The sequence below is a fragment of the Falco naumanni genome, chromosome 3 (assembly GCF_017639655.2).
Source record: "Falco naumanni isolate bFalNau1 chromosome 3, bFalNau1.pat, whole genome shotgun sequence".
NCBI lineage: Eukaryota > Metazoa > Chordata > Aves > Falconiformes > Falconidae > Falco > Falco naumanni.
In genome coordinates, this window is record NC_054056.1 from 27731204 (window position 1) to 27758249 (window position 27046).

A 27046-nucleotide genomic window follows, 5' to 3' on the forward strand; every position below is an offset into this window, starting at 1 on the left:
AATAAGGCAGTTCCTCTACTCTTCTGGAAAAAAACCCTCATCATCACATTTGGCTATGCTCTGCCTCCAAAACCTCCCATCTTAAGCCAATACCAAACTGCACGTGCTAGACTGCAGAGATCCTATTTGTACTTAAGAGGCTGGGCATTGTTACTGCACTGCACCCTACAAAGCACACACAACGCACTGGAAGCAGGCCAATGCCATAAATAACACAGAAGCAATTCACAGGTGGAATGCAGGGAGAGGATGGATTCAGCCAGATCTTGAGGACATGTGCCTGCTGGGGATTTGCAAAAGTCACAGGTAACCTGTATGCATGCCTGCCTATGAAACACAGACCCATGTTAAAGACAGCAGGGAAATCACTGAAGTGATGCACTTCAACCCCTATGCCTTTATCAGGATCCAACGCTCATCTTCCATCCAGTACATTACAATCTTCTAGAAGCTTATACTCTTCATTTGTCAGAGAAGAAGGCCAGTTAAAACATCAAAATTTACAGATTACCCTCCAGCATGTGCATTTTCTGTCTTTCTCAAAAAACTCACTCAGCAACCTATACACACATAGTGTTGTTTAAAAAAAGACTTAATTTGAACATGAGAATGGTACCATATCTTGATAACAAAACCAGCTGTTTGTCTCTCAATAGCGCATTGAAAAGAGAAGTTTAGGAAAATTATCTAGCACTGAAAATAAGATTGCAAATGAAAGTGCCTTCTTAATTAAAAGAAGAAATACCTTCTTTGATAGGACCCTTTTTAAGCATGCTTCAAAGCATAGCTTCTGTGATCCAGATCTTCCAATCTGAGTTTCAAAGACTTCTGCATGTGGCTGTTGCATGTGGTGTTTTGCATGTGCCAAAAAAAAAAAAAAAAAAAAAAATTCCCCAAACTTTGAGACCTGTTCCTGAGATGGTCCATAAATAGCCTACAAGTACCTAAGCAGAATGTAAATAAAAAGCCATTATGAAAAATTTTGCTAGGTATGGGGTAAGGGATGGAAAAAGAGAAAGTAGATACCCATGACATTTTGGTTTCATGTGAAACACTTCAGCTAGTTTGCATTACCGCACTTACATGGACAGCCTGGTGAACCCCAGCCGTGGACACAGCAGCTTCATTTACTAAACTGGAGAAGCTGTGGCTGAAGTACATATATTATTCCTTTACTCTTTTCAGACTTGCCACAGAGCCTTTAATAGCTACCCACTGGAAACTGGCAGGAAGGTCATTTCTCACCTCCCTCCTGGCATTTGTATCCTATTAACATTTTCAAGTTGCATGGAGAGCATATCTTTGGCAGGGAGGAAAATGTGATTTTAAAGTGATAGGCACAGACCATCCCAGTCACAGAAATAGAAAAGGAGCTGCGAGCAAAGTCTCCTACCCTCAAAGGAAACCCTTTTGGAGTAAGTGGAGGCATCACTCTTCCCCTTGAAGCCTGATGCACATTCTACTGGAATGCAACACAGCAAGCCAAGTGAAGTCTTTTCTCTACCTCTGGGTCCCTTGCTAACACTTACAAACCACCATCACCACTAAAACCTGCAGTGGTAGCCTAAATTCTCTGCATTTTGGGGAGATGCAGTGGTAGAGACGGAGTGAGAGGCTCGTGACCTCCTGTTTGGTGGAGTCTAGATCCAAAAGGGCTCCCCTCACAGTTGGCACTACTTGTAGAGAACCTCCCTAGGGGGGCTACCAGGACAGTACAGATGGAAAGCCTTTGGAAAGCCTTTAGAGATTTCAATCTATTGATTTGAGACACTACACTGGAAATCTCCAGCTCTTTCAGAGCTACAGAAAACTTTATGCACATCCTCCTTCCACATAGTTTATGCTCCTGCTGGAGATCTGAGAATATTCAACTTCCATTTACTGTGACCAAGAGAAAGCCACAGTGTCTGTGTCTCTAGTGCAGATGTGTGAGGATTAGCATATCCTAAAATGCAGATTCTTTTATGTACTGATCATCACAGTGGCATTCCAGTTACAGGAACTTTGAACTCAAAATGACTATGGACTAACTCCTTCCTCCAAGTTCCTAAAAAGCCCAAAGAAAACAACCCCACCAAACTGCCAAATCAGTCCCTGATGCTAGAAGGCTTGTTATTTTCAAGACTTGCTTTTTCCAGTACTAGTAAAAAATAAATGTCTGTAAAAAACTCGGCATCATCTCCAACTCTCCTCTCCCAGAGCAATTCCTGTTCCTGATACCAGACACTGACAGATCTCCCAGTTACCGTACCAGATTGCAACAACCCTCCCCAAACAGTAGGACTAGCACTGCTAAAGAGGCAGTTAGCTTGACAGCACATTCAGAAGAATGAGCAAATGAGCTTTTTGCTCAGGACAGCTAAGCATTTTCCAGGGACCTTTGACCTCTGTCTGTCCCCACAGGAGGCTCAGGCCCCCAAACTGAGCAGTTTGGCAGCTGTAAGAGGGTTTTCTGGGATGCCCCGGGCTCACGGTTCCCTGTTGAAAATCCTGGTCAAGAGTCACCCTGGTCAGAAAAGGATGCAGGTTTTAACCTTTTTCTGAATAGTGCTGCACAAGAGAACCTTCCCCCTCCAGCCCTGTTTGCTGTGCCCATTTAACTTGACTTGCTGACAAGTAGCCAAGGAGCACAACAAAAAAGAAATTGGACTTTATGTGAGAGGCTATGACTCATTTACAAATTAAGTGTTGCATGTATTGCAGGAGTCAGGAAGGGCAGCATCAATTTCACAGGTAGAGTATACACAACACCCCAGCACAGCTAAACTGATTCAGAGAAGAGATGGGCAGAAAATGGCATTCTCACTCCACAAAAAGTCTGTTGCAAAAGAGCAACAGGAAAGAGCTCCGCGCAGTTTTCTCCCTTGATAAAGTGACAGCAGAGAAAAACTACTTTTTTATGGAGATGATGGGTACCCGAGAGTGTAACAACACTGATACTTTCTAATAAAAAAAGCAACCAAAATTTGTCTCCTTCCCTCCTCTGCTCAGCTGACTGTCTAATAAACTGGCTGCTATGAAGTGGAAAAATGGATCAGAAACTTCATCCTGTGACGAACAGCAGTAAGTACTCCTGTGGCACAAGTAATTCCCTGGACAAAACCACTTTATTGGACTTTTTCCCCTAAAAGGTCTTGGATTGAAAAAACACTATAGACAATTAAGTAAAAGCCAGAACAAGACAGAGGAGGAGAAAAAGAAGTAAAGATGTACATAGTGTGTGCTTATACGTTTTTACCCCCCCTCAAACACTGGCACACTAACTTCTCCCTCACTCCTCTCCCATGCACTGAGCATATTTGGAGTAAATGCAGTAATACTTGAGAAGCTCCTGCAGGACCTGCACAAGCTACATTGATTCTTTAGCAGCATACCCACAACTTTCTGCTCAGCCTACAACTTCTCTCTCTGACTCCACATTCTGTGCAATGCTCCAGGGATACCACCATGCTGGCTACCAGGGGCACGTTAGAAATCTTATTCTTTGCTGGTTTGGGCATGTATCTGTCACTACTTAGATAGTGACACAAAAAAATAGCAAACAAAAGAACCGTGTGCAAAAACAGAGAAAGAGGGACTTGTATTACCATCCAGCTGGTATGGAGGGACAGACACAGCACCACCACAAGCAAGGCCTGCGGGAGCTGCATACAAGGCAGGACCTGGCAAGCAGGTCCTTGCTCTGGGATCCTAAGGCAGAAGCAGTTTTGAATGTGATGTGAGAGGCACTCAGCCACAGTACTGGCAGGCCACTGTACCTGATGCTACAGCTAAGTTTGAGATGCCTATGAAAGAATTTACTTCATACCATCTTAGACTAGAAATACCAGTTTTGGAAGGAGGTACTCGGTGGTCAAAAGGAACATCTTCCTTGTGAGTGTGTCATAGAACCAGATAACACATTTCATTTCACTTTGCATTTATCCTCATCTACCTACTTGTACATTTACGCTTTCTACTTCAGCAACAGGATTCACTATTCACAACAAGAAAAGGTTATGTGGTGCAAAAAATCAGCGGCACAGTCCTGCCAGCCACAACCCTCCTTTAGCAAAACTAGCCTGTTTCAGTGAGCTCAGGATCTTGCCTGTCACGGGTCTGGGGTCACTGGCTGCAGTGCCACCAAGCTCAGTGACAGGCTTCTGCAATGTCACACCAAGCTGCCGTGGTGCGGGCCTTACACAAGAAGCTTTACAGAGCAGACAGGAACATATTAGATGGGAAGAATTTTTAATAAGATTTTCCTTGCATGAACTTTGGTCCTTTTTCGAGAAGTCAGTAAATACAGCACTCCGCCCTGGTAACTTCAAGCAGCATCTCATTATGAGAAAAATTTAAAACCAAACAATCTTCTCAGCAGAAGGTTCTGATCTATACTTATTCAGGGCAAGTCACTGATCCTGGCAATTCCGGCATATTTGCTACTAAAGCAGGGTAAGGGTTGCTATACAGGGAAACCTGCATAAGCAAAGGTGACTACATCAACATCTGATAGGCCTGGAGTGAAGTCTCTGGGGAAGCTTCCCTTTCCTGTTTCTGGGAGAGGACGAGGAGATGCCTAGTGAGCAAAAACCCAAACAAACCACGCAAGCAGTCCTTCAGCAAGCATCTCGGGCTGAGGACCTGAAGACAAGTGCCGGACCACCCCAAAAGTCCCAGCCCTGGAATTCAGCCTTGCGTGCTGACAGTGGCATCAGCTACAACTCAGCAGCTGCCCTGCCCTCCTCATGGCAGACACAGTAATGACCCAGTCTGGCAAACATGTGGCTCGCAACACCTCTGGTCAGCTGAGTCAGACGTGTGATTTATTCACTGCCCAAGGCCAGTATCTCCTCTGAACATCTTTGTCTTTCCCTTCTCATGTTATGTGTCTCTCCAGCTCTCCCCATTCCCATTAAAGTGTAAGTTAAATACATATGGAACTGGAAAACTGCTTTCACTCCTATTTTTCCTGTTTTCACGTAACTGTTTAACCTGCACAATATGATACAGAAAAGGTAAAGCAGCTATTGCTTCCTTTGTTCAGCATTACGTTATCTTTCCTACCGTCACCAAAATCACCCCTTTCATTCCATCTATAGCACACTGCTTGGAAAATGACTGGTAACAATCAAGGAAACAAGATCCCTTCCCTCCCACACAGAACCAGCCTGTAACCACCACTCTTGTCATTTTGCTTATAAGCTGGATTTCTTTCCCCCACCTGTCTTGCAGTTTCTTTGTAGGTTGTAAACTCTTTGATATGTGAACTAAAGCTATGTGGGAATTCACAAAGTCTTAATCAGCTCTGAGTTGTTACACCTATGCAAATAAATGAATAAATGTGATTTAACATTTTGTTTCCCCAGCTGACAGCTGTACATGTTGCTACAGCCCTATGAAGGAAACTACATTAAATACTTTTGGCAACTTGGGTTACAGAGGATTTCCCGGATCTATAGTGACGTAAGTTGTCTACAGTACAAGCAAGAACTGATGTATGTATTTAAAAACAAGATCAATTATTCTGAAGAAGCATCTTCACAATGGCACTTGGATACCTGACTAGATAACGTACAACACCACTACAGATGTTCCGCTACAACCACTTGGATCCACAACTCTGAAGTTACAGAATTAGAAGCTACTATACAGCTTGGCTATGTATTTTTGTCCTCTGAGAAAAAAACATCCCATTTGTCAAAATAATAATAATAAAACCCAAAATCAATACTTCTGGATATCTGTAACAAATTTTGATAACACATGAAGACAGCTAGAAGACCTTTCTCAGTTCTGACTTCCTCCCACAACTTAAGCATCCTAATAGTTGCGTGTATGCATGAGATGCCACACTTATAGATCAGGCAGTCCACATTTTCCACCCAAGTGTCTTTATTCAGCTTGCAAGTCCTTCCAAGGAAATAAAACAGCCCCCTATCCTGCAATCCTTTCCAAACTCCTGGGTCATGATCAGCACTCACCTGTGCATGTTTCCATTGGTGGTGAAGGACTGTCCACATACTGAACATTTATAAGGCCTTTCACCTGAGTGCACCAGCATGTGGCGATCAAGGGAGCTCGCTGAGCTCAGAGACTTTCCACAGATGCTGCAGGAATGGTCTGTCCCTCCAGTGTCAGTGTTATGCTAGAGAAAGCAATGATTTTTTTTCATTGAATGTCCCTTCTGAAGTGCCAGTAAAATATTAGCTATAAACATCTTAAAAGTAGCTTTAAAGAGCCACTCAGCACAATACCTTATATTAAGGTGTGCCCTGTATATACCTCTCCTCCCCAGCCCTCCCCGCTCAACTCCACCCCCCCTTCATTTTTAACTCCTTAATGCACCAGCACAAGTAGCTTTCATACAGCCTGCAATGCCTGTCACATGCAGCATTTCTGCTGGGTGTGCAGCAGAAGAGGACAGAAAGGGACCCAGCAGCAACCCATCAGACAAACAGTACCTTGAGATACTTTAAGCTGTGCAGTGGTTTGGGTTTGGGTGAGTAGTAAGGGGTAAAACAGAAAGAGGATGTAATTACAACTTCATGGCAGAAGATTCACCTAAAACCAAATCCTCTTTAAAGATATTAACTTCAAACTGACTGTGTAGTAAAAAAACAGATGTAAACTGGTTTTAAGTACACATGCAGACTTGCATGTCCATAAGAATGTATTACAGGGTCAAAATATGGGCATTAGCCACTGTACTATATGTGCCACTCTTTCTTACTTGCATTCAGACTTGAAGATTTCTTCACGTATTAAGAAAAACCCACAAGGAGAGTAAAAAAAAAATATATATAAAAAATTAAGTTACAGTACAGGAGGGAAAACTGACGTACTAAGTATCTAGTGGACTCACAGTGGTGAACCACAACCTTAGCATCTAAAGCAGAACCTTCTGACACAGGAAAGGCCAAACCTTATGAAGTATGCACATACTTCAAGAGGAGCAAGAAGAGGCCTGCAGCTGACAAAAAAAGTGCATAATCCATTTAAAAAGTTTATTTTTAATTCTCCTCCCAAAATATACCCTGTGAAGGACTGTGAGGCTCTTCTACACTGAGATGATTTAAAAATTGTGTCTTCCTGCTTCTTAATTTGCATGACCAGTGAAGAATCTGTACTCAAACAGGGTAACAAAACATTATGCCTCACGATGGAAGTGGTTTTCCGGATCCTTGTGATACCTTAAGCTTATGCAGAACAGGATATACATCCTTGTTTGAGGCACTGGGGGGGGAGGGGTGGTGGAGGGGTGTGGGGGGGTGATGTTGCCATAGGAAAGGAGAATTACCCACCTCAGGGTTGGGTTTGTGGGTGGGGTTTTTTTAAGGAAAATACAAGGGGAAGGGTAAAATAAAACCAAAACAATTGAATGAAGTTATAATGGAAGCATTTCGGGTTTGTACATGGAATTGTTTTTCACCACTGCAAGATGCACCCTGGCAAACCAGGCACTGAGTAACAGTAAGAAATTAAGAACCAGTATTCTGCGTACCTGACGAATGTGCATAGTTAGCTGGTGCTGTGTAGTGCAAATCTTTTCACACAGAGGACAGGTATAGGAAGACTTCTCTTCTTTTGTTTCCTGTGAACAAAACAAAGCAAAAAACTCAGAAGGAATATTGATATAAAAGAACTCAAAAGCTGTTACGGCTGGGGATGGAAAAAATATAAACCCCCTTAAGTACAGAAAGGCCACTGCTAACAGAACAACTTGCATGTATACATTTATCATCCTGATGGAACTCGCAGGGAAGTTTCAGAAACTTCTGAATTTATAAATAGGGGCCATTTCAACTACTGGAGAAGTACAGCAGCTGTTTTAACAGCACACGGATACTCAGCAGTTTAGGACGGGAAGTGAAGGCAATTATTGCGACCAGCTCAAACTGCCAGGAGGAATTTAGGTGAGCAGAAAGTAGTTCCTGAAACACTGCCAGAATATGTGGGCAAATGCCACTAATCTTCCCAAAAGAACTTGAATAAGCACAAGTTGCCAGGACTTCAGGTTTTCCACCCCATCTCAATGGCAAGGCACTAGCTCAGTGCCCTTTTCTAGGGGCTGTATGTTCTGCTCCATGGCTGACTCAGAAGGAAAAGCGGCATTTACTGAATCACCAGCACCATTTCCCTTAGCATCCTGTGTTTCTCCTGGAAGCATCCCATCCAGGCTCACCGGCCAGGCCCAACCCTTCTGAAGCTTGCGAGATCTGATGAGATCATAGAAAGAGGTGACAATGCAGGAGTGTACGTGACTCAAAAAGAACACATTATGAACCCGGTTATTCTCCACCCAGGTGAGAATCAGGAGTAACCATGGTCAAACCACGAGCACAAACAATGAAGTCGACCGGGGAGCTCAGCCTCATTTAAGTATGCCCTTGAGACACTCAGGAAAGCCGCCACTCTTCCAGCCAAGGATGAAATGGCATTCTCGCAGGAACCAAAGGCGTTTGCCTGACTTGTCCGCAAGGATGGCTACTGCATGACATAAAGGGTATTTTCACCACTTCACTAAGAAGCCCAGGCGCGGCTTCTGCACCAACGCCCATATATTAAAAGGAAAATGGTCTGGCACTGAAAATTAAACCTGAGTTTTCCCTAGAATGATGCAAATCTTCACCAGCTAGACAGATCCACCACCTGTTACCTCACTTCTTGCAACAAGGCAGTACAAAAACCATCTCTGCATGGCCAACAGGAAAGTATGATATTTATGGCACAAGGACATTTCTACTAAACCTCTTTTCTGGCTATTTTAAGTATCATTAGTAACACCATGAAAACAAGCAAAAAGAAAACTTGCCCTCAGCAACTCTTTAGCTGAGGGGGAACTGATGGATATGAGTGTATCTGTGCATTTTCCCTCTCCAGACAATTCTTTTTCCCTATCACCATCCCTGAAGTCATCAACTCAGAAGCAACCATTTCCAGATTGTCAGACATAAGCATTTGTGGAGAACACCAAGTAGAATGACTAACCCAGCTCTCTGTGACAATTTCTCTGGCATGTTAGGAGGGAAGATGCTGACACAGTGTTAGAGAGAGGGGTTTTTAGTCTCAGTAAAGCAATATTCCCTCCCACATGATTTGGGGAACCATTCAAGAGAGTGCCCTACTAAAATCTAACACTGTGTTCTCAGAAACAGGGCCACAATAATTTTCTATTAACTTCTGTGACCTGTGGACACGAATGAAGAGCTATTTCCCCATTTTGCCTGAAGTAAACAAAACTTGTGACTTCACTTCTAAAAGGATCGCGACTGCAACAGTTAGGTTCTCCCACTCCTCCCTACTGCTTCTCTTGTACATCTTCTTCTAACCGTATTTCAGGGCTCTGCATCCTAAAGATAATCACTGCAGGCTGTGCAGACAGGCCAAGGCCTAACGTACTATTACTTGCAAAACATCAGAAAGTAAGCAAGAAAGTCTGCCATTATGAAGTCTGAACATCCCAAGAAAATGAAAATGCATTATTCCAGTGCCTCCCTTGTTTTTATATACAAATATATGGTTTGCACACACTGGTTCCATCCTACTTATACAACTTCCATTTTACTATACGTTGTGACCTGTGGAGTAGTGTTCAGCTCCAGTTATACTGCAGCCCTGTTAAAAGTTGGCTCAGGGCAGAGAACAAACACACTGTGCCGTGAGGAAAATCCCTGCAGCTGTGCTGACAGTTTAGATGGTGTTTAATCCCCTGGGTATTTCTGTGAAATTATCAAGCCACTACTTTTTTTGCTCCCCCCTGCACCTCCCTGAGTGCTACAGTTCTACATGATGCACTTGATTGTTTCAAAGCCTGCTTTCCAGACTGCCTGCTCTTTGAATCAGCAAATTAACACAAGATAATTACTGGCTCACCTTGAAGCAAAGATCAGAAACACACTATAGCTTAGCCAGAGCTGATGAGTATTGAATCTGGGGTTTATTATTAACTAAAACCCAAACTTTCTCCAGTGGTCAGACAGGGTACATGCCACATACCGTAACACAGCTCAAGCAAATCCAGGGTAGCTACAACAGGAATGCTGCTGAGTGACCCAATCCAGACAAAAAAACATTAGCATCCCTACTGTAGAAACACCCCCACTCACAAATTCAAAACATATTACTCAGCCACCCCACTGGAGCCAGGATGGTGAAAACAGACTTCCTGAACTGAAAGATGAAATAAGCAGCTAATTTGTTAGCTACTCCCCTTTTTAGTAAGTCAGCCTGGCACGGCTGCTCTGCATTCAACTGATGGCAAATGCTTTTGGAGTTGTGCATTAGGTCTGTTGGTTTTGCTCCAGCTCAAAGAAACATCTTTGTCACACTTTTTATTTTCTTCAAAAGCACACCAAATGAGAAGTTAAAATGGATGCAGGTTGATGTGAGAACATGTTTGTTAGACTACGGGTAGACTAGAGCCAAGATAAAGTCAGCATTATGAAGAGAACCATAGACTTTGGGACAAAGGTTCAGGGCAAAATCTTTCGTTGCCAATTCCTGGGAAACAGCAGTTAAACCCAGAAAACTAGCTAACTGTTATTATCCTTGAAATTATAATAACGGGCACATTCTGACCAGAATCTGAGATCTGTGCGCTGCTACACACTGAAACAATTCAGTGTTTTCATGCTGCTATGCTGAAAGGGGAAATTTGCTGTATTAGATGTTGCTAACCAGACTGATACCCACTTAATATTTCACATCTCACTTCTATTTTCTCAGTAATGTAACCATTTGGCCCTCTGGTGATAACAATCTTTCAGCTTAAAAACAAACAGGCTATTTACTATGTTTTCAATGTATTTGTTTATTTTTATGCTGCAAGAATCCCTCTTAATCCTGTCACATTTACTCTCCAGCTTCCTTTGATTCGATGCCCATCGAAATATCAGGTGGAATAAAGGTCACTAGTGCTAATAAACTTCCCTGAAGCCAAACCACATGGTGTACCAGCAGACAGCTGTGTAATAGCACTGCCACAGAGCCTAGCCTGAACTCCGGTGCCTCACTTCACATGACGAAATCAAGGAACCAGGGCAGCAAGCCCTGAAGTGGGAACACTGCAAATAAACGCTCAAGCCAGGTGCTAAGACAATACAATCCCACAAACACAGTTGCCTGTATACTGTCCAGACTCTTCATTTAAGAATGTTCATTTACAGTTAATGGCTTTCAACTCCTTTCGAGCAAAAAAATCCAACCCAAGCCGTAAGTCTGTCAACTGGGCAACTACTCTGAAAGCTAATTATAAACTACTATAGGAACATTATATGAGTCATGACTCTCAACCTTTCTGGTCCCTGTTACATCCTGATTTATTTACAAATTCTCCATGCTTCACTGTGAGCTCTGAAGTCAAATGGACACAGCGATTTGGGGTATTTCTTGATGTCCTGCAGCACCTTCATTGGTAGAGCCTTGGCCCAGCAGGAGAAAACCATGGATATAAATAATCACAGCTTTAACTGATACGACTCTCTCCTTTCACTTTTTCCGATAAATATTGCTCTCAACTGGTGCCATCAACTGGTAAATGGAAAAAAACTGATAAAAGCTACATATATTTGCTCTGTCAGATCTGTACAAAGCATGCTGCAATAGCTCTTCATAGTTTTATTAACAATGAAGCAAGGGTACCTGACACTACACACAACTGAGCATCCTGATGGATGTTTTGTTCTAGCACCACCTTTAACTTTAAATCATGTGGATCTTCCCTGGGAAAAGTCACACACTTCACATGCGGCCCCACACGATGGCCCAGCCAAGCCCCCTGCCACAGTGCTCTGTTCCTCTCTGAGCTATTTCTTTTCTTCCAGTTTCATGAAATGAACTGCCCCCCAACAGATTAGGCAAAGGCAAGAGTCTGGAGAAAGGATGCAGCGAGGAAGACGCAGTGATTCTTAGCTGACTCTGCCACTGCTAGTGGCATCTGCTAGACAAGCTCACCACTGCGTGACGTGGGACCTATGTTTTTACCCAAGCAAGCTGACCCCTCTCTGATTCCCTGTTTTCTAAAACCAGAAAAAATACACAGAGGAGCAACGGCGGAGGCAAGAAATATCTGCCAAGGGAAAAAAAGTTGAAACAATCAAAGAAACGTAATCATGTCTTATCACTTCCCAAGCAGCTGCTTGTCTCCCCTTTGCCCTCCCTGCATTTGGGTTTAGATACCTGGTTCCTCCTGCCAATCCGATTTGGTGCAGGAGACTTTGAGGGGGATTTGACATTTTGAGAGTTCCCGCCATTTTCAGCAATCTTCCCCACATTCATCACTGCTGACATCATGGCGTCAATAGAGGACAGGTCTGCTCCGTCCAAACTGTTTGGTGAACTTGGTGATACCTTGTAGCTGTTCAAGCTCTCCAGCTGCTTCTCTGGAATTAAAAACAAAAACACACATGGGAGTTGCTAGGCCATCTGAAAAAAAAAACCAAAAAACAAAAAACAACCCCACAGTATTTTCAGCTGCCTGCAACTCACATCACACTCTGCTGTATCATCATGGAGCACAAGGAACAGCCCTTTAATAACTGGAGTTCTTGTAACAGGAAAAGTTTCTCATATTGGAATACATAGGACAACATGTACATTTCTTCTCATAGGACATCCACGTTACCTTCACTTTCAACCTCAGTTCAGTATAGGTCTTACAAAGTGATTTACCTTAAACTCTCTTGCTGTAAAATCATATTATTCATGGTACCTTGTGATCACCATGAACTAGTAGAGCAGTACTGATGAATGCAAGCTCTGGCAAGCACAATCATTCAAGCAAGCACGTGTTTTGAGCAGAACTGCACAATTAAGGCATTAGTAACACTGTGTAGGGTACTGGGTTCTCTTTCTAGTGTAGTTTAAGCCAGTTTTCTATATGGAATAAGCTACATTAGCAACAACCCAACCAAAACAAAATCCCAGATCCTCCCAGATGCCTCTTGACTGCCAAAGCTGGCAAAGGTGTTACATCCACAACTAACGCCACAGGTAAAGCTGTTCAGATTTAGACTTCTCCAACTCATTCTGTATGTAGCAGGGATGCTCCTGCCTCAGATACCAAATTCAAAACAAAAATGTTTTCTCTGTTTTCTCAAACATACAGACTTGTCAAACACACAGGTCAGGAATTCCACTTTCCTCATGTGAAAAGGAAAATGCTTTCAAAGTAAACGCTACTTTCCCCCAAAGAGGTCTCCCAAACAAACAGGAACACCCTGCAAGTCTACTGCTCTGTCACCTCTGGTGGACAGCACAGAATCGTAACGTGTGTTGTGAGAAAGTCACAGTAACACAAGAGGATGTGAGGGTGAACAAGGAGAAACACGTTTGTGAACATTTGATCTCTGCATAATACTGTCTTTGGAAAATAAGTCTGAGCATTTTAAACAGGTGTTTTTTTGAGGCTAAGTAATGTGGTGCCAAGTTACTGGGAGCCAAGAAAATCTTAGCTTAGAAGCCTGCAGTGGTAGCACAGTATTTATGTGCCCATGCTTCTGCTCAGCCTATTTTATACTTTTCAGACAGATGAAGGTTAGGGATGGGGAAAGAAACATATGTATGCACCAGTGCTTCTGCTCAGTATCATCCTATACTCTCCACACAGATAAGGGGTATGGATGGGTGAGAAATGTTTCCACAAGCCTTAATCTATGCCCCAGTTTACAGAGTCACACAGAGCTAGTCAAACCAGTCACCTTCATTTTTATCCCCTGATTGACTGTGGCTCTCTTCTTGGTTGCCGGTCTCCTCACTTAGTGTGGTATGTATAGTAGCGTCTGGCTCTTCAGCCTCTTCTTCAGCAGCACCCTCTAGCACTATGTGAGGGAGAAGGGAAAAAGAGAGAGGGCGTTAAGTTTTTCTGTAAGCCATTTTAGCAAAATAAGACTGCAGCCCTTTAGTTTGAGGACTCCCCTGACCGGTATGCAGGTCTGATGACAGAAGCACATAAACAGCGCCAGTGCAGCCAAGCGCCCACTCCCACAAGTGGCTGGGCACTGGGCTGGGAGATGCTGCTGCCTCTGCCAGTGGAACCTGGGCAAAGAAAGCAAGCAAACTCTTACCAGCTAGGTCCCCAGTATTCAGCCAGCAAAAAAAGAAGGAAGGAGAGAAGGAGAGAGCAAGCTAGTATATCACTGACGGTTGTGACACTTGGTTAAGAAGCTGGAAGAATATTCTGCAGCTACAGAATTTAGGTAATCTGGTTTCATACACACACTCCTCCTCCCTTCTCTTCTTGAAGGATTAACATTTACTCCAATATCATGAATTCATGGTGACCTTTTTCTTCCTTCTAGCAGTGGTGAAATGACTACTGAGTTTTCTGGGACCATTTGGCACATTCCTCACACTCACCGCCCCAGGTTTCCAGATGAGTTAAAGACATAAGCAACCATCGTCTGTGCCAACAGAATTTCTCCACACCCCTTCTGAAACCACAAACTTATGCTATCATTGGGGTTTCAGGAAGGATGCCTGTTCCAGCTGGAGCATGACAGGTCAGTTAAACATCATTTTTAGAGGTGATAAGGAATGACCGATGCATGAGAAAGAGAGGAGTTCTCTGCCCATGGCACCTACGGTGATGGCCTCTGGAAAAGGTTATTTGTAATATGGAAAACTACTGATATATTTTAAATGGAGGAATACACCCTTATAACCTTACAAAGAAAATATTTAATTATGGAAATGAATACACTGTGGACATAGCATAATCTCAGATTTACAAATCACATCCAGCAAACTTAATACAGGTTCTCCTTTTTTCAGAAAGGAAAGACCATTGGCCTCAAACTGCAGTTACCTCAACAGCGTTTCTTCCTTTTAAATAATATATTCTCAAGGATGATGTGCAAATCAGTCATGTAATGTATCTTCAAATGCTGTTTGAACAGCATTTGCAAACAATAAATGACTACATTATCCCAACTACTGACATTTTAGAGCACACATGAAAAGGCAGACAAAGAGAAAGGGTCCGGCTTGTGTCGAGCAGTTCCTCATTTCACCCAATGCCAAGCAAAGCAGCAGATTCAAGCTTCCTACGTTTAACCCTCTTAGAAGCAGCACACATGATTTGATATAGCGAGCCAGCACAGTCTGGAGACAAAACCTAGGACCCGACTAAAGCCAATGTCTAAGGCTCTGGAGAACATCAATTTCTTAACAAACACTGTTTTCAATTTGCATCTTCAAAACCAGACAAGAATTCTGGCTATTTTTATGCTACCCTGAACAACACAAGGTAACTCTTCCCTAGTCATTTTTTTACTTTTCTGCTAAGAAAACACTAGTGTGCCCTGCAACACAGGAATTTCTTGGTCCAAGATGAGGCCATGCATCCATCCTTCTGCAGTTTCTCTAGTAATTATGGGAGCTGTTGTCTGTATTTATTTTGTTTATCCTTAACTGTACACCTTTACTGTTATTTTGTTTTTAAAAAACATCCATCCCATTCCAGAGCAACATAGTAATTTCTTTCTCACACACACACACAGACATGCATTTTTTTTCATCACTTATGTGGCAGCTGACTTAATTTTTAATAAAATAAACACGAGAGTTATTTTCAAGACTGGCCTAAATCTTGCAAATTGCTTGTTGTATCTGCTTAGTACCACCAAAAATAAGGACCACTTTAAATTACTTGGAGGAATTCCTGTTAAAACCATGCAAATAAGTGCTTCAGTCCTTAAAAATACCCCAACCAAACAAAACAACTCTTCCTTCCAAAGCAGACCTATTCATTCCTCTTTTAGTTAATACCCAGGACATTAATGTCACCACTGATTCATCCTGGAAAAAGTCAATCTGTTGTGTAAATGTGAAGACTCCTGTGTTGGCCAAGGTAACTTTAAGATAGCTGAGGAACTTCCCTGAGAACTGAAGTCAGAATCCATAGTGCTGCTTTCAGCAACAGTTAAAATGGGGAATTTTCATCACAAAGAAGAGGCAGGCCTACGTGCACACATAAACAAATCTACCTTCTGGTCTGGAAACACCTACCAGCTTGCTCTCTGTTCTTCTTTCAGGAAGAAAACTGTGTTGTGCTATTACAGCCTTTCATAATTTCTACAAACCACTTTGGAATCTAAATATCTTACTGCTAGCACAAAGAAAGATGTATAGTCACAGATCTTGTTTTTAGAACAGTTTTCCATACACTAAAAATGTCCTATGTTGGAAGCAGTCAAAAGTTCACACCTTAATTTCTGCAAAAATAGATATTATTGTTGCATGCTTTCTTCACTCTCTTGCATGAAGCAAAAATGCACCACTGAAACAAAGACAAATGCATGAGCAGCACACACCAATTTCAGAAGCATAACTTTCTATTTGCAATAGGATATAGAAACAATAAGAATACTGGGCCAAATCACTCCTTCCTGTGGGAAAACCCATGGCAGAGCGCCTTTAGGCAGGAACATACTGAGAGATTTCTCTTGCAGCTTTTTTTTTTTCTTTCCTTTTTTTCTTTAAATAAATGCATCACTGAGGATGGGGAAGTGTTGTGGTTTTTTTCCACAGCACCTACAAAACTCAGGGAATCACACAGGCAGCAACCAGCATGGATGCCCTATGACATGCTGCCTTCAGTACTGCAAGCCTTCCCAGCTCACACCAAATGCCCCCTGCTTGGAGGTCATCCTGATGGAGCCTTCTTCCTCCCTCTCCCCAAAAGAAAACAAAGACCTCCAGGAAAGAGGACAAACAGGAAATAAGCTGGCAAACAGTGCAGCCTCAGGTTGCATTCAACATTGGACCAAAGCCTCTAGGAAACAGGGAAGTGGTCACAAGCATTCAGGTCATCTTCTACTTTGAAGAAATCCCCCCTCCAGCATCACAGTCATCCTCTGGGAAAAGGACAAAAAGCAGAAAGCAAGTGACAGAGCAAGAGTGCTAACACATTTGGAGGGGGCAGCGGGGTGGGGGTGGACAGCAAACAAAACAATGCAGCAGCCCTCTTTGCACAGCCACACCAAAAGGCCTGGCTCTTCTGCAGGAACACATCCCCTCCACTTGATGATGTTGCTGTAACCACGAAACTTTGGCAACTTTGAGCCTACAGAGAAACCTGAAGGGCTTTAGCTCCTGCTTCTGAGAGTCCTACCCCTGATGTCCCACATCACCAGCTAATGGGAGAGTCACTGAGAAAGCAGAGCGCTAAAAAAAAAAGAAAAATCCTTGTTGCTTCCCATTCAGTCTGTACAGGAAGATACTCGCTAGACCTATTTCCTCCTTTGGGATAAAGTGTGACTCCACTGTATGTTAAAGCTGAGCCCATCAACAGTTACTTCCCCCCTTCGCTTATGTGCATTTATTTGTATTTAATTTTCTTGTTTTAAAATCACTCTCAACAGTTACAGCTGCTTCTCCTTCTGGTGAAGAGCATCACAGATGAAGCAAAAAGGAGAACAGGGGCCACAAGGGAAGGAAGAAGAAAGGAGAAGAAATGACGAGTCTTCAGAGTCACCATCACTTGACTTGCCATCAAGAGGCAGCTACACAAGCATGAGCAGCACAGACTGGCCCCTGGGAGCTGGTACAAGTCTCTGCTCCAGATTGCTCCACTGTCTTTGCACATGAGCTCTCCCTTTGGAATAGATAGGAAGAAAACACACAATACAGGCAAGGAGGGGGAAAACCTGGTGTGTAGCACAAAGCTGCTCATTGTTCTGCCTTCTGAAAAAAATCCACATTAACGTTAAAGTAGAAGCCATGCACTAATTGGGCCAGGGAAAGATTAACACTCTCAGCCAAATACTTTTATTGGTTTCATTAAACGTGCCATAGTACAGAATGGGGAGAGGGGGGGAGAAACAGGGGGAAGAAGTGACGGTTTTAGGAATGTGCACCCCCACACACACACACATTTCAAACCACTTTTTCCCATGAGGCCCAAACAGGAATCCTGAGCCTTCTTCATCATTTCCATCTTAGCAACGCTATTAGCTTATTCAAGGCTTTCCCACTGTTTTTTGAGGTTTTTTTCTCCGAAGTGGCAGAAAAAACCCCAAGGATCATTTAAATGAAGGCCAGACCTTCTAGTATACAAACTTAGATGAGAACAGAACTTCAAAGAGGGATATCGCGTTTGAATAAACAAAGTTTACTGTTTACCCTTGAGATTATAATACCTAAGGATTGTTACACCGCACTCCAAACCATTTCTGATGCACTGGTCTCCTACTAAGCTTCTACACAGAGGAGCAAATTTTACTCCCAGAGCACATGGTGACACTCCCAAGTACAAACACTCACTCCCACCCCAAGAGATGAACACGATCACCCACACTACATTTTGAACGTGATTTTGCATCAAAGCTGGCAGGAAGGGAAGAGGGTGAAAAGGCATCATGTGGGAAGAAAAAAGGGTTAACATTATTCAAAGCACTGCCTCAAGGCAAAGGAAAACCAAACGAAAAAAGTTTTCCCTACTGACCTTTTTAATACCAACTCTGCCCTTGCTACTGAAGTGTCGGTGCTGACTTGGCACCCCAGCGGCAGAGAATTATACTGGCAGCGTCACCTCACTGTCACCACTGCTGGAGCACCAGTACAGAGCAGCCTATGAGGAAAGGAAGACAGGCATAAAAAGAAAAGACAGTGGCACGGGAGTATCTGGTGGTCGTTCTTTTGCTTAGCGTTGGGTGCAAGCTAAGACCGTTACCCCAAAGGTTTTGAACTTTTACCTGGTAACTATAGTCCTCCTCTAGGGAAAAACACCACCAAAGAAAACAAACCCTAAAAGGCAACAACCAAAAGGAGCAACCTCTCTTGAAAGGTACTCTCTGAGCACCAAAAGACACACTGCTCCTCTTGCTATGAACTCTCTAAGCTATTAGTGATAGAATTATTTTACCTGTGTTAGCACACACATAATATTTTGCTTCCTAAAATAACCCTATGAATCCACAACGTTCACGTGCCTTTTCTTACCTAACCTGTACACAGACAGACAGAACCAGACACAGAATAAACAGATGAGGCACATTCTCATGGCCATGCCTGAAAACTGAGCTAGGGACCACCTTCTGTTCTGGGGGCAGAGCAGGGGAAGAAGCACCAAACAAGAACAAGATGACCCTCATGTTTCCAGATTATTTTCTACACTGTTGCAACACCTAACAGTTAGGGTAAATTTTAAATATTCAAATGTATTTACTTCAGTTTTATTTCCTTGCATGCATGACAGAATATGCATATGCATTTATTTTTTATGTAGGTTTTGAAAAATACCTCCTGATGACTTATGGACTACTAGTAGTCCTCAGGACTCTGGCTCAGATAACCAAAAGCATCTCTCCATAAAGCATACCAGAATCTGAACTTAGTTAATGCCTTAAGTAAATGACAAGTCTGAATCACCATGATACTGCGGGTATTACATTGATGTAATACACTGAAAACAGGAAGCTAAACTAATAGAACAGTGAGATGCCATAAGGCAAAACGGGTTTCCTGGATGAAGTTCGTCTGTATAGTCCAGCTGGTTTACAGCAATGCATGGAGACACCAGGCAGCCTTAATATAAAATGTATTCGTACCTATCCTCTTGGTCCTGCACTCAGTTCCCTAACTTGAACAGAGTATCCATGTTTGCTCCTTCTGCAAGTGCTGTGTGCTGTGGGAACAGCCCTGTGGTCCTTCCTGGTAGGCTAGAAAGCAGAACCCAGGCACATGCTGCTGCCCCAGCACCAAGAGCGAAAGCAAAACTCGGTGGCCCCCAGGTTCCCAAGAGGGAAGCCCAGGTCTCCGTCAGCAGGCTCAGCAGGCACCACCAAGGGTTTGATGCGAGCCTGCACTGAGGTCCTGACCAGCACTGCCATTCTCAGGGCCAGCAGCACCACACAAAAGGCACAGCACCGCCAGAGCTGCAGTAACCTGCGGCCGCATGTAGGATCAACAGCTGCTGATGAATTTTGAGATTTTTCTAACACCTTAGCCCTCCTCCCCCTGCCCTCAAAAAGGTATCTACAAGCTGTTCCTCATCCTCACTGTTCCTGTCAGCTTGTGGGTGAACACCTGGCCCTCCAGGAAGCCTCTATCACTGAATTACAGCGAAAGCTTGTTCAAACAAAAAAGATGCTGAGATTTAAAGACAGCTCAACAAACCCGGGGCCACGAGCACCGCTTTGAGACACACAAATAGTAACGTCAGGGCAACAGCAGAGTAAAAGAAGTGGCTGCAAGAAGACATCCCCCCGCTCCTTCCCAAGCAGACAACGGCGAGCACCCCTCCATCCTCACCCCTGCCTGCCTGCACAGCCCTCAGGAGGCCGGAGGGGAGGGCTCCCGGCTCCCCTCCATCACCGGGAAGCACGGCAATGCAGGCGGAACACGGGACAAGACAGGCCTTGGGCCTCACTCAGCAGATCCCCTCCCCTGCACCCTCCCCGCTGGCTGGGGAGGGACACAAAAGCAATACTGTCTGTCCTTATAAGCTCTGCTTTGCATGTGTTCGGGGAGCAGGGACAGCTGTGCGGACGGCTCGCAGAGTTCCAGGAAGTCGATGTGTTTCTTGGCTTTGACGCCGGTTTGTTTGCCTTAGATGAAGTGGCGACCCGAGAAAGTCCCTTCGTGTCCCCCCAGGGCTGGCACCGGCCGCAGCGGGGCTGCACTCCTTGGGGACACGGCCTGGGGTCTCTCCCCACACTGAGTGGCTTTCCCTGCTCACGCTGCCGTCTCTCCCTTGCGCTAGGGCTGGTTCATGTCCCACCGGGTAAGGGGACGGCCCTGGGACACAGCACGGGAGAGGGTGGGAGCCCGGAGCAGAGCCAGGGATGGGAGGGAGCGAGCCCTGAAGGCTCTGCTCTCAGCGGGCAGGATGGAGGTGTCTCATGAAGGAGGGAACAAGTCAGGCGAGCGGTGTCACGCTGCCTGCCAAAACCACCGCTGCCCACACAGCCCCGAAGGGGCAGAGGACGAGGCGAGGGAGCAGAGGGGCAGGGGGAAGTCGCAGCGAGGACCAGCGGGCTCCCCCACCGGGCTCCCCCATCGCGTGTCTCCCTGCTGAACAGCCTGAGGAAGGGGGGGGCGCCCTGTCCCCCGAGGGGGACCCCAGCGACCTGGGGGCAGCCCAGCCCCGGGACACGATACGTTGTCTGCTGCTGCTGCCGCCTCAGACAAGTAAGGGACGAGGGATGCAAAATGAGGAAACAATCTAAAACGTAGCTCTGTGGGTCTGGTTTGGTTTTTCCCTTTGTGCTGTACACCTTTTTCCTTTGCCCTGCCAAACCCAGTTAATTTAAAACCCTTGGGGGGTGGGGGGGAAGGCCAGCTATAGGTTGACGTCCCATCACCTACATGGCTAAGCAAGCACTGTACTGAGGGAACCAGATACTTGTCCAAGAGCCCGAGGGGTGAGCTAGGCAGATTGCACTTGGGAGAGCCAGATGGAAAACATTTCTGAGTAACGGAGAAGAAAAGCAACCTCCCCTCCAAGCAGTCTGATTTACTGCACCCCTCAGCTCTGACCGAGGAGAGGCTGCAGGGACACAAGGCGGGCAAAGCGGGACGCAGGGTTCGGCTGGGTAGCTCTGATGGAGATGCTGACATCCCTGACAATATATGGCCAGTCTAAACCACGGGATGTCTTGTCCTTTTAAGGTGGGCCAAGAGCAAGCATCTGTGCAGCAGCAGCACAGCCCCAGCCTGCCACCAATAGCTCCTGGTGTCACTGGAAGAACAGGGGCTCCTGTGCCATACCAACTGGCCGTGCAGATGCCCAGGCACCCGCCCTGAGAGGAGACAATCTGCCTGGTTGTTCCACCGTACATCACAGAAACAAGAAGGAACAGCAGTAATAAGAGGAAGAAAAGCCATGAAACCACGCGGCTGGGCTGCTTGCTGGCAATTGGCACCTGCAGCTGTCAGGGAAGGAGGGAGGGAGGGCCTGTCCTCGTCTCCATCCCCATCCCTGTCCCTCAGGCTGATGGCCAGGCAGCTCAGCCAAGGGCAGCTTCGGACCCGGGACGCGAGGCAAGGGTTTACAGCGAGTCTCCAGAGGGAGAAATGAGCAAATGTGTCACCCCCTCATGCTCTCATGCTTGCTCTTCACACGTAGCCAGAGCTGTGTGTGCGCAGCAGGACGGGTTTGGCAGGGATTAGAGAGGCAGGATGAATCACGCCAAGGAAGATACAGAAAATCTCCTGTGCTAGCACCCTGCTTCTTGCGTGGCACACTGGTTGCGATCCTCTTCCTCCAGGATGGATTTAAAAAGAGCTTCACAGAAGGCCTGAATGCACACGCAACGTTACAAAAACCATTCTGGAAACAGGGTAAGCTAAAGCAGGAAAAGACTCTTTCCTTTTGGAGTAGCTATGTCCCACATGGCGTTTCACCACTGTAACTGCATCCACATGCTAGCAAATTTCCTTCCACAGGGAAGCCCAAGGGGGAGAGCACTGGTTTGCTTAAAGCCGAGCCCCCAGCACATCCTTTGCAGTCCAATCACACTGTCTTTGCATGAGATGCCAGTGCACTCTCTGCTTGGAGCACCACACCAGGTAGCATGCCAAAGCACTTTACACTTTGCAAGATAACATAGTAAAATGATGCACAACACAAGAAAAGAACAGAAATTACAGGGATTAAAACTAATTTCCTGGTGGTAGCATTGTCAATCATCATGATTTTATCATGAGCCCTGTAAGAATCTGATGGTGTTACATTACTGCCCGAAAATCTCCAGCTTTTTTTTTTTTAAGTCAGAGTTCTATTTTTCTGGATTGTGGAGAAAGGACAAAAACATTACATGCTTACCAAAATACAAAAAGCAAATTGAAGTGAACAGATTAATTTTAAAGCCTCAAGCTTTTAAGGATAATCATGATCTCAGATGCCTAACCTGTAATTTCTTAAGATACAGGGATAGCAACACAGTGTGTCCTTTCTTTACACAGCACGTTTTGTACCCTGGAACATACACCTTCCATAACTAAAATGGCTTTTTTCTTTTCTAAAGAGGGAAAAGAATCATAATGTCTCGGCATGTTTCTAACATTTTCTTTAAAAGCCAACACAGCTGCACTTTAATGCTACTTAAAGATGAGAACCTCCACCAAATCACCAAACTCGTTTTAAGCAGAAAGAGATTCAGCATGCAAGTATTTTGCAGAGAGAAAGATTCAAGAGTTTGCAGCTCTTCTTGCTGCTCTTTTCCAGGGAGCATGACTTGCTGACAGGATTAACTACTGCCAGGCTCACGAAGCTGGGAGACAGCTGCCACATGGCAGCCATTTATTACAAAGCTCCACTCCTCTAAAGTTAGGAAAGAGGCAGACTATTTCATCTGTGTTATCAGCAGGGTTCCTCTGCTCCACAGGCTTTAGTGACTAGGCTTTTTCTAAACAAACACCTCCTTTTCTCCCCCACCTTGTTAACATCATTATCTTCCTGTCTTCTGTTTCTGGTCAGCACAGGAACTATTCCCCCTGTCACAACAAGTCTCCAAACAACAACAACAACAAAATCTATAATCAAGACAATTTAAAATGTTCAGAAACACAAGCATGCCCTAAAATAGATTTTTTAATTAGAGAGTTTTAGCTTGAAATTTTAAGAGGGGAAACCACATGCCACAGGGGAGGAGAAAGAGATGTGCTGGAGCAAAGGGATTCAGAAGCGTGCTGTACAGCTCTAGCTCTCCCATCCACCCTAGGGGGCATTTGTAATGTCAACCTCCAACTGCAATATCCGAAGCGGCTACACAGCTTTTTCACAAGCAAGATAACCTGTAGCACTCCTTCCTAGCTTGTATCTCCACACCAGGCAGACCCTCCACAGACCCACAAGCCAAAGCCAACCCCTGCCCTGCACCGTATGAGGCACAAAAAGGTCTCAAGTAGATCATATCCTACAGTCTGCTAAGGACCAGAAACAGATACACACCATCTACATCACCTTCATCTCATATTAAGCATAGACGGCAGTCAGTTGCCACTCTCCTGTTATTCTGAAGCAGAGTTAAAAGATACAAGCCAGCTGTTTAATTTCACCTGGGGTTATTCTAGATATACATTTGCCATAGATGCCAGAGTACCACAAATCACTCAAACTGAGGTTTACTGCTTCCTCCAGGTGAAAGGAGAACCCAGCTTTCAGAAAAATGTCTCTCTCCCATCACTGATGAACAAGTTGCCACAGTCTTGTAAGCGGTACCCACTGGCTTATATCAGTTGGGCAGGTAGCCTTCAGGGTTGTTTGCTGACCCCTAAATTCTGAAATACAAAGTTTCTTTCTTGGTTTAGTTAGGTAAATTAATTACAGCAGTAGATGGTGCTGGCAAGCCTCTCCAAGTTGAGATCTTCACAGGAAAGCCACTAGGAAAATTTTAAACAGCAGTGCTACTTGCCAAAAGTATTCTTCAGCACAAGTTTTCTTTCTATTTTGAAGTACACACAGTGAAACTAACCTGCAGGAGGTGCTTCCTGCACACTGACAAAATGAAACAGCATCTGTTAATTTTCATAGACTACAACGTGTGCAAAAAAAGGGCACAGGGATCCAAGTCAACAATTTCTTATGGAATTCAGAAGCCCCTCAGCTTTATCAGATAAGTACAAGAAGCCTTCTCAGAAAATACGTATCTCTTACCTGACTTGAAAAAAGATGTATTTTCAAAACTAGAACTCCATACACACATAGACACACACACACACACACAAATCCCCCTTCATCCACAACCACATCCAGCTGCTGACCTTCCAAGTTCCTTGTAGTATAGCCTTTGCTCTGGGACTTTAAAAGCCTAGCAGACATTTCTAAAGGATTTTACAAAGTACACAGGCCCAGCCTTGTAAAAGCTCATGAGAAATCCACGGAGGTCATCATGGAGCTTAGACAGTCTGCAAACAGCATAATCCATGCGCTAGTGATGTAAAAAATGACCAAAGTCAGCTGGATAGGCCTGAAGACTTCAGCAGCAACTGGCTCCTCCAACAATGCTGTGAACCCAGAAGGAAATGCCTGCTGATCTTCAAAGCCCTTCAGTAGGAACAGCCTGAAGTTTCCTGAACATGAGCATTCTGGTTGCAAGGCCACAATCCTCTTATACACGCACAGAAAAATATAAAAACAAAGCAAACAAAAAAATATAACATCCACCAAGGTTAATAATTGCAAATAACCAGTGAGACTGACCCTCTACTCTGCAACGAGCTGTCGGATCCATCCAGCAATGTTTTGATGCTCCTCGGCACAACAGCCACACGGATCACGCAGCAGCTTACAATCTCTGCAGCTTTCCTTTTCCTATTCCAGGCAGTCCTTCACACGTGTAGACTCCTGGAACGCAATACTCAGTTGTTCGGACTAGGAAGGGATGCTACAGCCTGTAGCTGCACAAGGTGTCCACCGTAACTATATCAAGACCATTGCAGCGTGCTGCACTGCAGGCAGAATTTTAGGTACAGCCTTCAGTCGCCTGATGGGCTGCACAGGCGACCATGAGTAAAGGGGAGTCTGGACACCTGCACACTGCAAAGAATTGCAGGAAGTTTATTTCAGGAACGCTGGGGAAAAAAAAAACAACAAAAAACAAGACAAAATTGTGAACAGGTTTCTTCAGTAAGTGAAGTTTCAAGTTGCTATTCCTCCAGCCAAAAATGTCTGCTGCTAGTCCAAAACCACCCTCCTCTTCCAAAAAAACAATTCCACTGCTAGTGCTTCACACATTACCATCAAACAGATGATACAGACAATTCTTCCCACAATTCACATATGAAAAGGGAAACTCATTTCCTTCTGCTAACTCCCATTGACCTGTAATGTACCAAAACATTAGCCTGGAACAAACTAGTATGAATTATGCAGAGGTTGAACCCACAGGTCCTGGGTAAAGTAGTAGTTGCAAGTATTTACCATAGAGAAAAATGAACAACAACAACAAAATCCACCAAGTGGCCTGTGCACCTCCTCACACCCACCCCAATCTGCAGTAGGACAGCAAGTTTGTCAGTGGAACCTTGACTAACCACTTTCACATATACACACATAAGGAAGCAACACCGAAGTATCGTAATCAGACCTATGATACTGAAATTCATACTTCTTTTGAGGAGTGATGTTTCTACATGAACATTTTCTCAGTCATATATACATACATACACACCCACACAGCCACTTTATTTTAATTCTAAAAATGAAGTCACCTTGCTTTACAGTTTTAAGCCACTACATACTATGGCAATATATGTATCTACATTAATCTTGTTGTAGTCACTTAGAATCTACTGTTACCAGAGATGAACAAGACCAAAAGTGTTTGAAAAGAGCCACAAAAGGAGAATAAAATCTGATCTTTGATTAAGTTACAATTCTTTAAAGAAGCAAAATGTATTTCCACCCAACTGACAGATCCCATCCTCCAAACTTCATACAAAAGTGATGTTCATTCAGAGAAAAAGGAAAGGACAAAGAAAACCTCAACACCAGAACTTGTACTTTCACTCAGATACTAAATAGCAGGAGTTATTTTCCCCTTCCAGTTCAGACATGACTGTTTTGTAGTAAGTTTTACATGCTTTATGGAGCTCAACTGTTCAACATAAGGAGACACAAGAGAAGAGTTCAAGAAACCAGTAGCTGTCTCACCTGTAAAGCAGACAAGCATGTATTTGAATGACTTAAAACAAGAAACTAAAAGGAGAAAGCAAGCAAAACCATCAGTGAAATAAATTATTTTTCAGTGTAAGGTGAAAGACTTTTCTTAATCTACCCAGTCATTTCACACATATCATTCTACCAAAAGTTAGATGAGACCACCAGATTTGTTTCACTCGTTCCTTCACCTAAACTTCAAACAGGGTTTCTGAAGCTAGAAGATTTCACCATCCCTACAGGAACTGGCCCTTTCCTCATCTGTTAGGGTCTGGCATGCCACGGAGGCTACGGAGGTAGGGACCTTCATAAACAGAAGTGGCAGCAGCAGCACGTTCAGCACATTTCACACCAAACTTGAAACATTATTCAATACAGATTTGACATAAAAAATACGAAAGCTGACAAGTTCAAAGGCTCCTCAGCAAATACGCTCCTTTAGAACTTCCTAAAATCTCTTAA

At 44.2% G+C, this 27046-nt stretch overlaps 1 protein-coding gene across 5 annotated transcripts in view; it reads right to left on the reverse strand.

Annotated features, from left to right (window-relative positions):
• RREB1 (ras responsive element binding protein 1) overlaps positions 1-27046 on the reverse strand; it is a 125772-nt gene that overhangs the window by 54925 nt on the left and 43801 nt on the right. For 3 of the 5 annotated variants that reach the window (XM_040586829.1, XM_040586832.1, XM_040586833.1), the window contains 4 exons: positions 13680-13799; positions 12160-12362; positions 7484-7573; positions 5964-6127 (listed from right to left, as the gene is read on the reverse strand). In XM_040586829.1, the coding sequence (XP_040442763.1) occupies positions 5964-6127; positions 7484-7573; positions 12160-12362; positions 13680-13799 (577 nt within the window). Of the gene's footprint in view, positions 1-5963; positions 6128-7483; positions 7574-12159; positions 12363-13679; positions 13800-18424; positions 18551-25126; positions 25498-27046 lie in introns of all 5 variants that reach the window. The other 2 variants (XM_040586831.1, XM_040586830.1) reach the window with 2 other exon arrangements.